Source organism: Ctenopharyngodon idella, chromosome 24 (genome assembly GCF_019924925.1).
Source record: "Ctenopharyngodon idella isolate HZGC_01 chromosome 24, HZGC01, whole genome shotgun sequence".
Classification (NCBI taxonomy): Eukaryota; Metazoa; Chordata; class Actinopteri; order Cypriniformes; family Xenocyprididae; genus Ctenopharyngodon; species Ctenopharyngodon idella.
Window position 1 is genome coordinate 1295171 of NC_067243.1, and position 15186 is coordinate 1310356.

Sequence of the window (15186 nt, forward strand, 5' to 3'; positions counted from 1 at the left end):
GTCCAAAATGTTTTTCTGTGCTGTTCTTTCAAGCAAATATCCAATGAGAGATAAATAGCACTGTCTTTTTCAAATGTCTTTACCTCTCTTTTCCTGTAAGTTTTCTTCTTAGTTGTTGTTGTTTATGTTGCTTGATGTTATTCTTTCAAACATGAATATACTCTTCTGCAGAGGGTTGTCCTGTGATTATCTCCTCTTGAATTTTCCTCAGATTCAGGTGACAGTGTTAAAAAAAAAACAAAAAAAAACTGTCCTAATTCAACAAAAGCTTTGTCTAGATGTTGTCTAGATGATGTTTTATGTTGAATCTTCTATTTTCTCTAGGTTATTAGCAAAATTTTCTATTTTTTCTCACAATTTATCTGGAGCTCAACTCAAGTGTGACCATCTCTCATGGAACTCTCTCTCTCTCTCTCTCTCTCTGAAAACAGCGCCGGCGCGACCAGTGGGCGGGACTTATGAATGCGCCGCTACTATTGGCTCTTAGGGGTGTCTCTCACTGCAGCACGATCAGTGATTGGATGAATCTCTTTTTCTTCTAGATTTTTTTTCCTTTTCTTAACTTTTTTTCTCTTTACTAGTAGCCTGGGTTACCCGGGTTACATCAATCAATCTGGGTCAGAATCAGATCTGATTTCAACCTCTTATTTGAGTCTTTTGGCTCAGTGTTACCATAATTGTTACAACCACACCAGTTCATTTTTGTGTGTGTGTGTGTGTGTGTGTGTGTGTGTGTGTGTGTGTGAACTTCTTACTTGCTGTGTTTTTCTTCCTGCATAGTGGCTGAATTCTTGATTATTTCACATTTGCAAAAACTTGCAGTTTTACATCCACCCCACTAGTGTGACTATATCTGTTTTGCACATTTTAGAGTGTCACCCCTTCATTGCTGTGCACTTTTTTTCTGCACAGTGGTTGATTTGTAGTTTGTACCACCAAAAGATTCTCAGAGTTTTCGTATTTTTTTCATATGTCCCATTAATTTCCTATGGCGGTCATTTTTAACCGTGAAGGAGCAAAGTGTGACTTTTTTTCCTGACCCTTTAACACATCTGAATCATGTCCAGGATTTTTGTGTTCACATAGCTAATGCGACTAAAGTCACCAAGTGTCATCCCACGTTAAAACGTTAATCAAATTAATTATTTTTACCAAAATTTTCATATGGGAGAAAAACACACGGATTGTGTGTGTCACTGAGTGTCAAACACCTGGGACACGGGTGGACACACATTCTGAAACGTTTGTTAGGCATAATAAAACATTCTTACCGGATTTGAAGTAATCGAGATCAGACAAAACAGTCCTGAAAGACGAAAAGATACTGACTGCTGCTCCTTTATACTTTATACTGGCGGCTCCTTTATACTTCCGGGCCGCGTCTTGATGACGTCATCGGCTGTCGCCGGCCAATAGGATTGGCGGGATTTGATACATTGCTTTAAGACACCGGTTCACGAGTGATGTTCCCCATATGCGGTAAAACGCAGTGTTGAGTTCCCTTTCGAAAGGGAAATGCATTGTGCAATAAAGAAATGCTCCAAATAAAGTTTAATTATAATTTTATATCATTAAGTTATCAATAAGTGATGTGTCAATAAATATGTTAACGGATCTGAAGGATACTTAGTTTGAAATAAATGTATTTTAAATAGATTTTGGTATAGGGCCAGCATGGGAAGTGGGAGTGCTGTGGACCAGCTACACCAGCACAGTTTTTCTTGACCAGTTAGACCAGCACTAAACCAGTCTGGACCAACATGACATTCATGCTGGTTTATGCTGGATTTTTCAGCAGGGTGAGTTGACATTATCGTCCCACTCTCTTATCTGTCACCTTCCTCCAATGCATTAAGTATGGAGGTGATATTAATATACTTCCCTCATAATTCAGGAATGGGTGAATTGTCAGAGCAGAAAGTGGACTTTGTCTCCATTAGAGTCCCACTTTCTTATCTGTCGCCCCTCCAGCACAAGTCAGTGATAGTGTAGACGTGGAGCTGAACTCTACAGGCCCTTCAGGAGCAGGTTTGGACACTAAACCAATGAGACAAACATTATAGTCTTTATCCACCTTGTTTTTAACATAAGAGCAGCTCGGCCATTTGTAAATTGAATGTGTCTGGCTTCAGGTGTCATTCACTTCTGAAGACTTTGGGAAGAGAAGATACAATATGCTTATTCTTTGTCATTTATTTATGAGTGTTTCATCAACTTTGGGCACCTAATATCCCAGGGGTTGAATTTTATTAAAATATAACAGATACAACTTTTGTATTTTTGTTATAATCCTTTAAACAGACTATCAATGAGAAACAAGAAGTTAAATCAGACTTTATAAACATTGTATTTCAAGCTTGTCAATTCTTTGGAGCCCCTAAAGGGACATGGTGAAGGAAAAAAATATGATGGGAGGAAAAAATAAAAATAAGTCAATGCTTTTGCATTCGCCTGCAAACAGCTCAGAAGGTTTTGTGAGAGAATGCAAAATTTCTCGGGGTAACGCAAAAGTATTGTTATTCCTTCCATCTCATATTTGTTTGTCCCATGTTCCCTTTAGGGGGTCCATAGACTTCACATATGAATGCTGGGTGAGAGAAAACACATTGACAATGAATTTCAAACCTGCTTCTCCTTGGAATACCATGCAATGAAATGTTTATTTTGGGAATTGTCTTTGAAATGTCTTTGAGAGTGAACTGCAGTCTTCAGGATAATGATTTAAATAGAGAGAGTCACTTTGCATTGTCACACATGCTTCAGTGCTCTGAGAGTGTTTATAGTGCTGTGAGTTTAACACTTCATGACTGAGAGCAGAACAGAACACAATCTTCATCATCACACAAGACAAAAGAACAACAATGAACACAATCACCTTCTTCATCTGGACTCTGATCTGTATATCAGGTATACAGTGAAACTCTGACTTGCTTAAAACTAAAAATACTAAAGTTTTATATTTTATGAATATGACATCTATTTCTAATATGACACATGATTTTTCTATTGTCTTGATGTACTTTTAATTTAAATCCTATTCATTTCTCTTCAGGCTCCAGTGGACAGATCACAGTTACTCAAACTCCTGTAGTTCATACAGTCACACCAGGAGAAACTGTTGTGATGAGATGCAGCGCCAGCACTCCTTTAACAGGCTGTACTCCACCCTGTCTGTCCTGGTACTTACAGAAACCTGGAGAAGCTCCTAAACTCCTGATTTATCGGATCAACAGACTGCAGTCAGGAACTCCATCTAGATTCAGTGGCAGTGGATCTGGCAGTGATTTCACTCTGACCATCAGTGGAGTCCAGACTGAAGATACAGGAGATTATTACTGTCAGAGTTTACACTATCCAAACAGTGTATGGGTGTTCACACAGTGATAAAGAGTGGTACAAAAACCTCGGTCAGTCAGACGTCACAGTGATGCACTGATACAGCTGAGAGATACTGCAGCTGCTGATGGAGGATCACAAACAACACAATGGTGTAAAGAAGAACTGCAGTATTCAAGTACCAGAGACTTTATTTATTATGATGTATTAACCTCTTAACCCGCACCAGCCCGTGGGTGGGCCGCAGTGTGACGTCATAACATTTGCACTTAATTTTTTAACACTTTTGGCCTTAATATGGTACCATTTGAAAGCTTAGATTCTCAGCTTTACATAGAATATAATGACTTTTGTGTTTATGTTACTGCAGCTGCTGATGACAACACAATGGTGTATCACACCTTTATTTTAGACTTTATTTATTATGATTTATTAAGTAAACATGTAACATACAATCTTATATCCCTTATACTAAACTGGACTAAAATCTGGAGAAAATGTGAGTGGTGCTCGTCCCTGCAAAACTTTACACTACAATATTATCTGTATTATTTACTGTAGGAAAGTCAATCCCTTTAATTGCTCTTCCATACTTCACCACTAGAGGGTCATGACTTTAACATAACTGAGATCTACACACCTTTCCTTTAAGACCGTGACTGCATCCAAAATCACATTCTTCCCTACTACATAGGCGAAAAACAGTATGTGACAACAGAAGTATGTCTGAATTCACAGTCTGAATGTTTCTATGATAAAGTCTGTATGGTGTCCTGGTGGCCTGTAAACAGTAGCCATCACAAATGTCAAACAGGATCGTACGCTAGACAACATTACATAAAGCACCATCACTTCGAATTAATTATATTTGAAAGACTTCTGAGTAATACTGAAGATAATGACAACATGGCAGATGTAGTACGTCCAGATTACATTCATACACACTCATACTATACAGAACATACTTTTTTAGCGATCGTGAAGTAATTACTTGATCAAAATAAGTGCCTACTGAAGAGAGTATGTGATTTCAGATTAAGATTACTTTGTCACACTACATGATATATGTGGAAGTGTCAGTGAATTTCACATGATGGTTGATTTTTTATTATTCATTTATGTTTATGATGATAAATGTTTAATATCTGTAACAGTTTAACAGAAAGATTGTTCATATTTATGTCAAATTTGCATAATTTGTCATTGTTTCAGACCACACTCACCCTCATTCATTCATACAAACACAACTGCTCACAGACGTGACCTGTTTTCTGAATCCAGCGTATCATTAATAGTTTTGTGGATTGAACTCTTGGAGCTCTTACTCTCTAACCGAGTCAAGGACGATCTCAGCAGTCCAGAGGCTTCAGACACTGACAGTGTTTCATTATAAACTGATGAACATGAACAAACCTCATCTCTCCATTAGTCCAACTCTTCTGACTCATTTCAGAGAATAAAGTGTGGACAGTGAAACTCATATTTGATCATCAGGTGATTCTGTTCCTCTCAGAATAGAGCAGCTCCATCAGCAGATGTTCAGCGTCCTCACAGGAGCTTCATGTTACTGGAATCCACTGCTTCTCTTGTTTCTGGAGATACACTGGGAAAGTTCAGATAAGACCTTGTTATTACTAAAAGGAACAATAAATAAATAAACCCATTTCACATTTTAAAAAGTCTGATGTTGAAGAAACAGCTGTTTATGACTCAAATAATTACTGGAGATCAGGTTATAAATGGAGATGAAGCAGTCGCAGGTTTAGTGTTTGTTAACAGCGGGGTTTGTCGCCCACATTACAGTAAGGATGTGTTTGTTTCTGCTAGATGCAGTTGTTTATTACCACAATAAAGGACAATGAAATGTTTATCTGTTTCATATCCTCTTCTTCCTTTTTCTTCTCTTGTCCCTCGTAATACACACCAAAGTTTAGGAAAACCTGCATGATCCCAAAGCGATTGTGGAAATTACTGAAGCACATCTGATAAAAACCTGCTGAGATACACATGATCATTCATTTGTTCATTCATTCATTAATTAATTCATTCATTCAACTTTTTTTTGTTTGTAATTTTTGGAGTTTGAAAGTGTGACTTTTAATATGGTACTTTGATATTAATTAATTTTGTATAATTTTTTCCTTTAATGTTTCATGAAAAAGAAAACACACATTACCAACATTATTTTTTATAAACAACATTAATTTTTCATTTCTGTGTGAATTATTCTCTGTCTGGGATTCACTGCATGGTCCACATGAAATCCTCTGAATTCTAGAAACAGATGATTTTTCTGTTCATAACGTGGGCAGCAGATGTACTAAAACACGTATCAAGGTGAGACTCACCAGTCTCCTCAACACTGAAGACAATCTGAGCACTTTCATCGTCAGCTGTGCCGATTATTAATCCGCTCGGAGCATTAACAATCACAGACAGATGTCTATCAAGGGCCACACAGTCACCAGCTGGACCTGAACACACACATACTGAGCTGAAACATTCAAACCATTCAAGTTCATACTAATATTTAAATGCAGAACAATGTCTTACCATGAAGTGTAAGTAGAAGCTCTCACCATAGTGAGCAAAGTGCCAGAAGCACTGGAGATCTCCGGCACACAGCATGATGACAAAGTCATACTGATCCACTGCCCAGAAGAGCTATTATTATTATTATTATTATTATTATTTACAATAAAGCTGCTAATTTACATTTAATAGTGATGTATTGTTTTTTAAACATCCTGTTTTAAACATTGAATTAAAACATGTCAGTAAAGATGACCAAAGTTATAATGATTCTCATATTTTACCTTTTCGATTTAAAGGACATTTCATGATCAAGGACCACACCACATCCATGAATGTTGGAGAATTATTTACTGAAGAAAGTTAGGGATAAATAGGGAGAGGATGAAGGGGAAGGGGATGATAGTCAGGTTGATCTGAGTGATTAGGACCCCCGATACAACCTGGAAAGGAAGAGAAGAGGGGATGATAAGGATGGTTGAATGGATGAGAGAGAGGGAGGGGAAGGGAGGGTTCAAGAGAACAAGACAAACAGTACTGTAGGATTTGAGAAGTCAGGTGATTGGTTGAGGCGCGGCGCCGCTCCCGAACCTCAGCTAACTAGTTAACTCCCTTAAAGTTCATAGATATTTGTAACACAGTTCATTGTTGTGGGAAGAAGGAGGGTGGGAACCGGCAAACGTTCAACATTACTTTAATACAAAATAAATACAAAATGAAAGTAAAATGGCGGCAGTCCCTCACGGGCGACTGCCGCCCACACAAACATAATAAAAACATAACATAAAGTCCAGGCCTGGTCCTCTCTCATCCTTCACTGTCGTCGCTCCTCCATCGGTGCAGTGCGCAGGTGACGCTCCTTTGCAATCACGCCACTGGCCTGGTGCTGTTCTCTCACGGCTCTCGCCCCGCCCTGCTCGTCACAATATTATTCTGATATAGTAAATAGTATGTATGTAAATTTCACATTATGTAGCAGAGACCTGGTCACATGATTCCTCGTAAATTTCTCAGTGCTGATGATAAATAAACCAATCACAGCTGTGTTATTAAAGCCGGAGTCAAACTGTCAGTCAAACCGGTCACATGACTGAATGTGGACACAGAGATGGACGTTCATCTGCACATCCTCAGCATTGCAATAGTGCGTTACTCCCTAAAAAAGTAACTAATTGTGGAAAGTAATGCATTACATTACTTTTGTGTTACTTTTTCTCACCTGGGCTGGGTTTGCTTGTTTTTAATAAACAACAAAAAAGTTTCATTTCACACCAAAAGTGAAATGAATAAGCCTCAGACTGAAGGAAATGCAAATTCCCAGCTGTACAGTAGAGGGCGCAGCTCAAACAAACCTTTAGGCTGTGCTGCCATTCTGGATTGCAGAAGAATAGGATGCAGGAGAAGAAAGTTCAACACTCTTACTTCAGCAATAAAACTTAAAAATAAATACATTTCAAGATTGCATTTTACTGTTTTTATTCATTTTGAGGAATACTGACTCTGATTTTGTGTAAGTGAGATGAGTAAATGCATATTCACATTTAGTCTATACAATAACCATCATTCACACACAACACCTCTGCACTTTATTTCTCTCAACATGAGGACAGGAGAGCTGTCAGTCAATACATGGGAAAACAAGTAACTTGAGTAACTTATTTGAAAAAAATAAAATCAATTTTGTTGTAAATTTAAAAGTAATGCGTTACTTTACTAGCTACTTGAAAAAAGTAATCTGATTACTAATGTTACCCCCAACACTGATCCTCAGTGTCTCAGTGGTCAGAATAAAAAAAATAATAAAAAATAAAAGAACCCTACTAAACTAACTAAAACTAACATCATTCTGTAACTGTAGTGTATATTAGTTTGTCTGTTGTAAATCCTGCCCACTTCTTTGCATTGTCACACATGCTTCAGTGCTCTGAGAGTGTTTATAGTGCTGTGAGTTTAACACTTCATGACTGAGAGCAGAACAGAACACAATCTTCATCATCACACAAGACAAAAGAACAACAATGAACAAAATCACCTTCTTCATCTGGACTCTCACTCTGTTTGCTCAAGGTTTGTGTAATACAGTTTCTTCTTCTTTTTAACATTGATTTTTAATTCTTTTAAAATGTCAAATATCATTTTCATTTTTGTTTGTGTTTTCTCTCAGAGTGTAGAGGACAGTACACTGTAACTCAGAGTCCATCAATAACAGCAGTTCAACCAGGACAAGAAGTCAGAATAAACTGTAAAACCAGCAGTAGAGTGAGTGGTGGTAGTTACTTACACTGGTACTTACAGAAACCTGGAGAAGCTCCTAAACTCCTCATATATGATGCAACAAGCCGTTATACAGGAACTCCATCTAGATTCAGTGGCAGTGGATCTGGCAGTGATTTCACTCTGACCATCAGTGGAGTCCAGACTGAAGATACAGGAGATTATTACTGTCAGAGTGCACACAGTGGTCCAGTGCTCACACAGTGATAAAGAGTGGTACAAAAACCTCGGTCAGTCAGACGTCACAGTGATGCACTGATACAGCTGAGAGATACTGCAGCTGCTGATGGAGGATCACAAACAACACAATGGTGTATTAAACATTTCAGAAACATACATTTATTTAAGTAAACATGTGACATGTAATCTTATGTATATGAACTAAAATGTGCTTTTAACATACTATCTCTGTATAAAAAAAAAAAAATGTATTTAGTTACCGCTTACACTTGAACCCATAAGTGTACTACAAGTGGTAACTAAATATATATGTATGTGTGTGTATATATATATATATATATATACTGAAAGCTCCACTACCAAGGAACATTCATAGTGTGAGTAAGAACAGTTGGCACTAAAGCTCTTTCTGATTGACTGTGAACGAACTCCCAGCAAACAGGGAACATTTTTAACAAACGTTCTTCCAGTAACGCTAATAGAACATTTTGTTTTAAGTTATCTGGTCTTTAATAATGTTATTTATATATTCATTCATATATATATACTGTGACGACTCAGGTTGTTTGGGATCCATAAGCGGTTTATTGGTAACAGCAAGCTCACAGTACAGGCAGGCGGGGGTCTTATCAGCAGTGTGAACAACAGTGTCAGAGGCACAATAATCGTAGTCATAACCAGGCAAAGGATCGGGACAGGCAGCAAACAATCAGAGTAACAGTCCAGACAAACGACAGGGTAACAGGCAACAAACAATCATAGGTCAGTAATCCAGACAAGGTCGATTCACAGGTAGACAGTAACAGGAATCAAACGCTCAGAATTTTAGCAGGGCAAACAATACTTCACAAGGAGTGTGTGTGTGTGTGTGTGTGTGTGTGTGTGTGTGTGTGTGTGTGTGTGTGTGTGTGTGTGAAACAGGTGTGCAGTAATCAGGCCAGGTATGTGGGTGCTGGGATTTGTAGTCCAGTTAATACTCGGGAGAGTGAGACCTCCGGTGGCCGATCGAGGGATCTTTGCTGGCATTTGTAGCATTTACATTCATATAACCACATTTTTAAAACATTTTAAAAACTGGACATTTTTAACGTTCAGAGAACATTCAGAAATAACTTAATGGGAACATTAGCAAAACATTCTTTTTTAACAAAACATTTTCTTGAACATATTTTTGTTGCTGTGCTGAGAGACGAGACACAAGAGCTTTTATATTAAGAATAATATCAAAATTGACATAAAAATCAGAATGTTTCTGACTAGAACAAACACTTCAGATATAGAAAGACGGTTCGCTCATATTACTATGAATGGAGAGGTGCAGGTGTGACGTCAGAACCTGGAAGTCTAATTCACCGCTGGTTCCTTCGGGATTTTCCTGTGGGATTTTATAAATGGGGTTTTTCAATTTATATAACTTGACGATACTTTGACGTTTTGTTCTTCAACATAAACTGCACACATTCACACCCCAAACGTTCATATCTAGTTACTTATTAAAAACATATGTTTTAAATAAAATAAACATAACTGCTGCAAAATTTGCATTTTCAGTATGGGTGTGTGCAGTGGTGTAAGTTTGCTTTAAAAAAAAAAAAAAACAGGTAAGAAAGGAGTGTGTGTGTGTGTGTGGTATTAATACAATAATTCATGTTCAAGTTCAATTGTACATTGAGTTTAATTTATCAACAAATCCTGTTTAACGGGATAGTTTCATCCTTAAAATCTACTATAATACACTATATTGTTAGTCCCGAGATTCTTCACATCAGTGAATAAATACATAAATCTGCTGTAACTGTTTGTGTGCCCTCATGGTCTGTGCTTGAACTTTTGTTAAGCGTGTCAGAGGTTCTGGGTTGTAATCCGCCCTCGTATAGGTTTTTTAGAGTCTCCACAACGGCGTTAATCATCAGATTGAAGCGCTCGTCTGTGTGAAGACTGAACCCGAGCCTGATAACAGTGACAACAAACACTCAGCATGATTTCAAAAACAGCACATTCCAGAGCCAGATCGCCTCTTATTTAACAAACGAATGAAATTAATATTCTGCTCTGAAACTGGAGATGTTTCATTAGTATTATGTACATCCGCGGCGTGAGATGTTTAGAAAAGTGGTGGGGACAACATGTTCTACCTGTCCCACACAAATGACACCTATGGGTGTGTAATTTACTTTGTAGAACAAAACGTCAAAGTATAGTCAAGTTATGTTTACCACAGACCTTATTTTACTCATAATTTTGAAAAAAAAAAAAAAAAAAAAATATATATATATATATATATATATATATATATTTTTTTTTTTTTTTTTGTAAAATCTTAGTCTTCTGGGTTCTGATGTCATACCTGCACCACTCTATGAGAGAAATATGGTGGAATAAGTCCCGCCTTCTAAATAAAAGAGCCAATCACTGATTGATAAAGTCATTACAATTCTGTCTCTGAGCTCTTCAGGCAGTTCCTTTGACCTCATGATTCTCATTTGCTCTGACATGCACTGTGAGCTGTAAGGTCTTATATAGACAGGTGTGTGGCTTTCCTAATCAAGTCCAATCAGTATAATCAAACACAGCTGGACTCAAATGAAGGTGTAGAACCATCTCAAGGATGATCAGAAGAAATGGACAGCACCTGAGTTAAATATATGAGTGTCACAGCAAAGGGTCTGAATACTTAGGACCATGTGATAGTTCAGTTTTTCTTTTTTAATAAATCTGCAAAAATGTCAACAATTCTGTGTTTTTCTGTCAATATGGGGTGCTGTGTGTACATTAATGAGGAAAAAAAATGAATTTAAATGATTTTAGCAAATGGCTGCAATATAACAAAGAGTGAAAATTTTAAGGGGGTCTGAATACTTTCCGTACCCACTGTAATATAAAGTCAAACAGTGTTGTATCAGTCTTCCAAATATAAAAATATTTCACAATTAATCAATATGAACAATTAATCGCTAAATGGTTCATCAATGTTCTGAAATACCAAATCTTATATGTAGAGAGTTTATTAGTTTGTTAGCAGCACACACTGTTGTAAATCCTGCCCACTTCTTTGCATTGTCACACATGCTTCAGTGCTCTGAGAGTGTTTATAGTGCTGTGAGTTTAACACTTCATGACTGAGAGCAGAACAGAACACAATCTTCATCATCACACAAGACAAAAGAACAACAATGAACAAAATCACCTTCTTCATCTGGACTCTCACACTGTTTGCTAAAGGTAAGACTGATAAAAACTGATTCTGGTTTTGGTGTTCTTGTAAAAGTATATGATGGTAGTAGTTTTAAACATTAATTTTTCTTCTTTTCTCTTCTTCAGAATCCAGAGGAGTGACTCTGACTCAACCTGAAGTTAAAACTGTCCAACAGGGTCAAACAGCTACAATAGAGTGTAGTTTGGATGTTGCACTAACTGATAATGACTTAGCCTGGTATCAGCAGAAACCTGGAGAAACTCCTAAACTCCTGATTTATGCCATAAACAGCCGTTATACTGGAACTCCATCTAGATTCAGTGGCAGTGGATCTAGATATGGCAGTGATTTTACTCTGACCATCAGTGGAGTCCAGACTGAAGATACAGGAGATTATTACTGTCAGAGTTACCACAGCATCAACAGTAAACGTGTGTTCACACAGTGATAAAGAGTGGTACAAAAACCTCGGTCAGTCAGACGTCACAGTGATGCACTGATACAGCTGAGAGATACTGCAGCTGCTGATGGAGGATCACAAACAACACAATGGTGTATCAAACTTTTCAGAGACTTTTATTTATTCTGATTTATTAAGTAAACATGTAACATACAATCTTATATCCCTTACTAAACTGGACTAAAATGTGGACAAAATGTGAGTGGTGCTCGTCCCTGTAAAACTTTACACTACAATATCATCTGTATTATTTATTGGGAAAGTCAATCCCTTTAATTGCACTTCCATACTTCACCACTAGAGGGTCAGATGTCTTTTACATAACTGAGTTTTACACACCTTTCCTTTAAGACTGTGGCTGCATCCAAAATCACATTCTTCCCTACTATATAGTAGGTCAAAAACAGTATGTGACAAAAGAAGTATGTCTGAATTCACAGTATTTATAAAAGAACAGGCAAAAAGTACCGGATGATCTGCTACTTCCGGTGAGATTCTGAAGTGTGCATCTGATGGACACTTTACTATCCCATGAGGCCACAGGAGAAGATTTGTGAATGATACTGAAGCGACGCAACTGACGCTGGTAGGTCACATGATAATGACATCATGTTAAATGTAGTATGTCCAGATTACATTCATACACACTCATACTATACAGAACATACTTTTTTAGTGGTCGTGAAGTAATTACTTGTTCAAAATAAGTGCCTACTGAAGAGAGTATGTGATTTCAGATGCAGCCCATGTGTTTGATACTCCATACACTATATTGATATATTCATGTCTAACTGTTACCAGATTACAGTTTTTTTTTTTTTTTTTCTAATGCTTACACACAAAATCCTTACTTGTCACACAATTTCTGAAAGCTGACACTCAAACAGCAGAAGCACACACCAAATCTGCAAAACCACACACTAATTCTCGGCCTTCGACTCAGTTTTCAATTTCATAAAACACTTTTTGCAAAACACAACATACAATTCTCTATGTAACACACAAATCTAACAGGATTTCCTTTTTCAAACACAACCATTGTTTCTGTCCAACTACACATGGTTGATGTATTTCTTTTCTTTCGTACTGTATAATACTGTATTCACAACCACAAATGCTTCTCACTTTCGTGTTCACCGTGAATTTTTCAACATCTCTCTGCCAATTACTTTAATCTTAAAGCTCATGAAAGAAGAGCTTTAGGTTTTGAATAACTGTGTGTGTATGATATCCAAAAATAGAATATTATGGCAAAGATGTTTGCAACGTAAGACAAATGTTTGATTTTGAGAAGTGTTTGTGATATTTTGAACACAGTGCTTCATTTTGGTAAAATGAAAATGAGGCAAAGTTTTGAAAATGTGTGTAAACAGTTGAAAAAAAAAAAAAAAAAAAATCTGTAAGATTACTTTGTCACACTACATGATATTTGTGGAAGTGCCAGAAAATTTCACATGATGGCTGATTGTTTATTATTCATTTATGTTGACGATGATACATGTTTAGGTGGCCTTAACTACTACTTACATCAAAAAATAAGTACAATGTACTTAATGTGTTCATACTGTATTGCAAAACACTTTTGCTGCTACTGAGATGGGATACGGGTAAGATTAGGGACAGGTTTGGTGTTCACACATACTGAGCTGAAACATTCAAACCATTCAAGTTCAAACTAATATTTAAATGCAGAACAATCTCTTACCATGAAGTGTAAGTAGAAGCTCTCACCATAGTGAGCAAAGTGCCAGAAGCACTGGAGATCTCCGGCACACAGCATGATGACAAAGTCATACTGATCCACTGTCCAGAAGAGCTCCTGATCCGATAGTTCTGGATGAGGGTCTTTCAACGCTCCACTGTTGCTCAACCCAAATATTTACAGAAGCCAAACAAGATAAATGCCATTCTGTAACATTTCAGATTTGAAATATGACTGGAAATAAGTTAAATGAAACCAGAGACCTATTGAGTTTCTGATGATGATTAACTTTGAGTTTTATTCAAGAGACTGCATTTATGTTTGTAACCTCTGAGACCCTTGAACTGCCACTGGATTCAACAATAGTTACTAAAAATAACATTAGTCAGAATGTAAATGATCATAGTGTATTGTAGTTTGTCTGTTGTAAATCCTGCCCACTTCTTTGCATTGTCACACATGCTTCAGTGCTCTGAGAGTGTTTATAGTGCTGTGAGTTTAACACTTCATGACTGAGAGCAGAACAGAACACAATCTTCATCATCACACAAGACAAAAGAACAACAATGAACAAAATCACCTTCTTCATCTGGACTCTCACACTGTTTGCTCAAGGTTTGTGTAACGCAGCTCTACAATTATTCTCTTGAAATATTAAATGTTTATAATTTTAAATAATTTTTTTTTTTTTCTTGTTCTTTCTCTCAGAGTGTAGAGGACAGTACACTGTAACTCAGAGTCCATCAATAACAGCAGTTCAACCAGGACAAGAAGTCAGAATAAACTGTAAAACCAGCAGTGCAGTGTATAATGGTAATGACTTAGCCTGGTACTTACAGAAACCTGGAGAAGTTCCTAAACTCCTCATATATGCAGCAACAAGCCGTCATACTGGAACTCCATCTAGATTCAGTGGCAGTGGATCTGGCAGTGATTTTACTGTGACCATCAGTGGAGTCCAGACTGAAGATACAGGAGATTATTACTGTCTGAGTTTCCACTATCCAAACAGTCAATATGTGTTCACACAGTGATAAAGAGTGGTACAAAAACCGTCAGACGTCACAGTGATGCACTGATACAGCTGAGAGATACTGCAGCTGCTCATTCAACACAATCACACACAACACTGATCACAGACAAACACTAATAACACTAGATCATCTAAATAAACATAAATCTGTTTGAAGCTCATCAGTATTTTTGAATATAACATAATTATTTTGTTGATGTGATCATGGCTTTTATTCCAGTAAGGACTGTTATTGTTTTATTAGTGTTTCATAGTAAGGACTGATTGCCAAAACCAGTTTAATAATATGATTGTCATAATTTAATTACATTTTTATATTTTTTTTATAGGATGATTGTAGTGATGTTTTCATTTGTTGTATGTAGAGATTGTGGATCTCTTCTGTTGTGTTTGTCTCTTCTCCATCTTCACTCTCAGTGTTTTTCATCATCTCTCTGTTCCACATGATGTTCACTTGAGTTTCTCTGTAAATT

The 15186-nt window shown here is 37.1% G+C and overlaps 1 protein-coding gene across 1 annotated transcript; it reads right to left on the minus strand.

Annotated features, from left to right (window-relative positions):
* Nucleotides 1-3379: 3379 nt before the first annotated feature.
* On the minus strand, nucleotides 3380-13854 carry LOC127507694 (transmembrane emp24 domain-containing protein 6-like; the record flags this gene model as incomplete). The annotated part of the gene is made up of 4 exons (XM_051884987.1): nucleotides 3380-5332; nucleotides 5685-5804; nucleotides 13010-13022; nucleotides 13684-13854. Coding segments are annotated over 4 exons (477 nt in total), but the record flags the coding sequence as incomplete, so codon positions are not given.
* Nucleotides 13855-15186: the final 1332 nt, after the last annotated feature.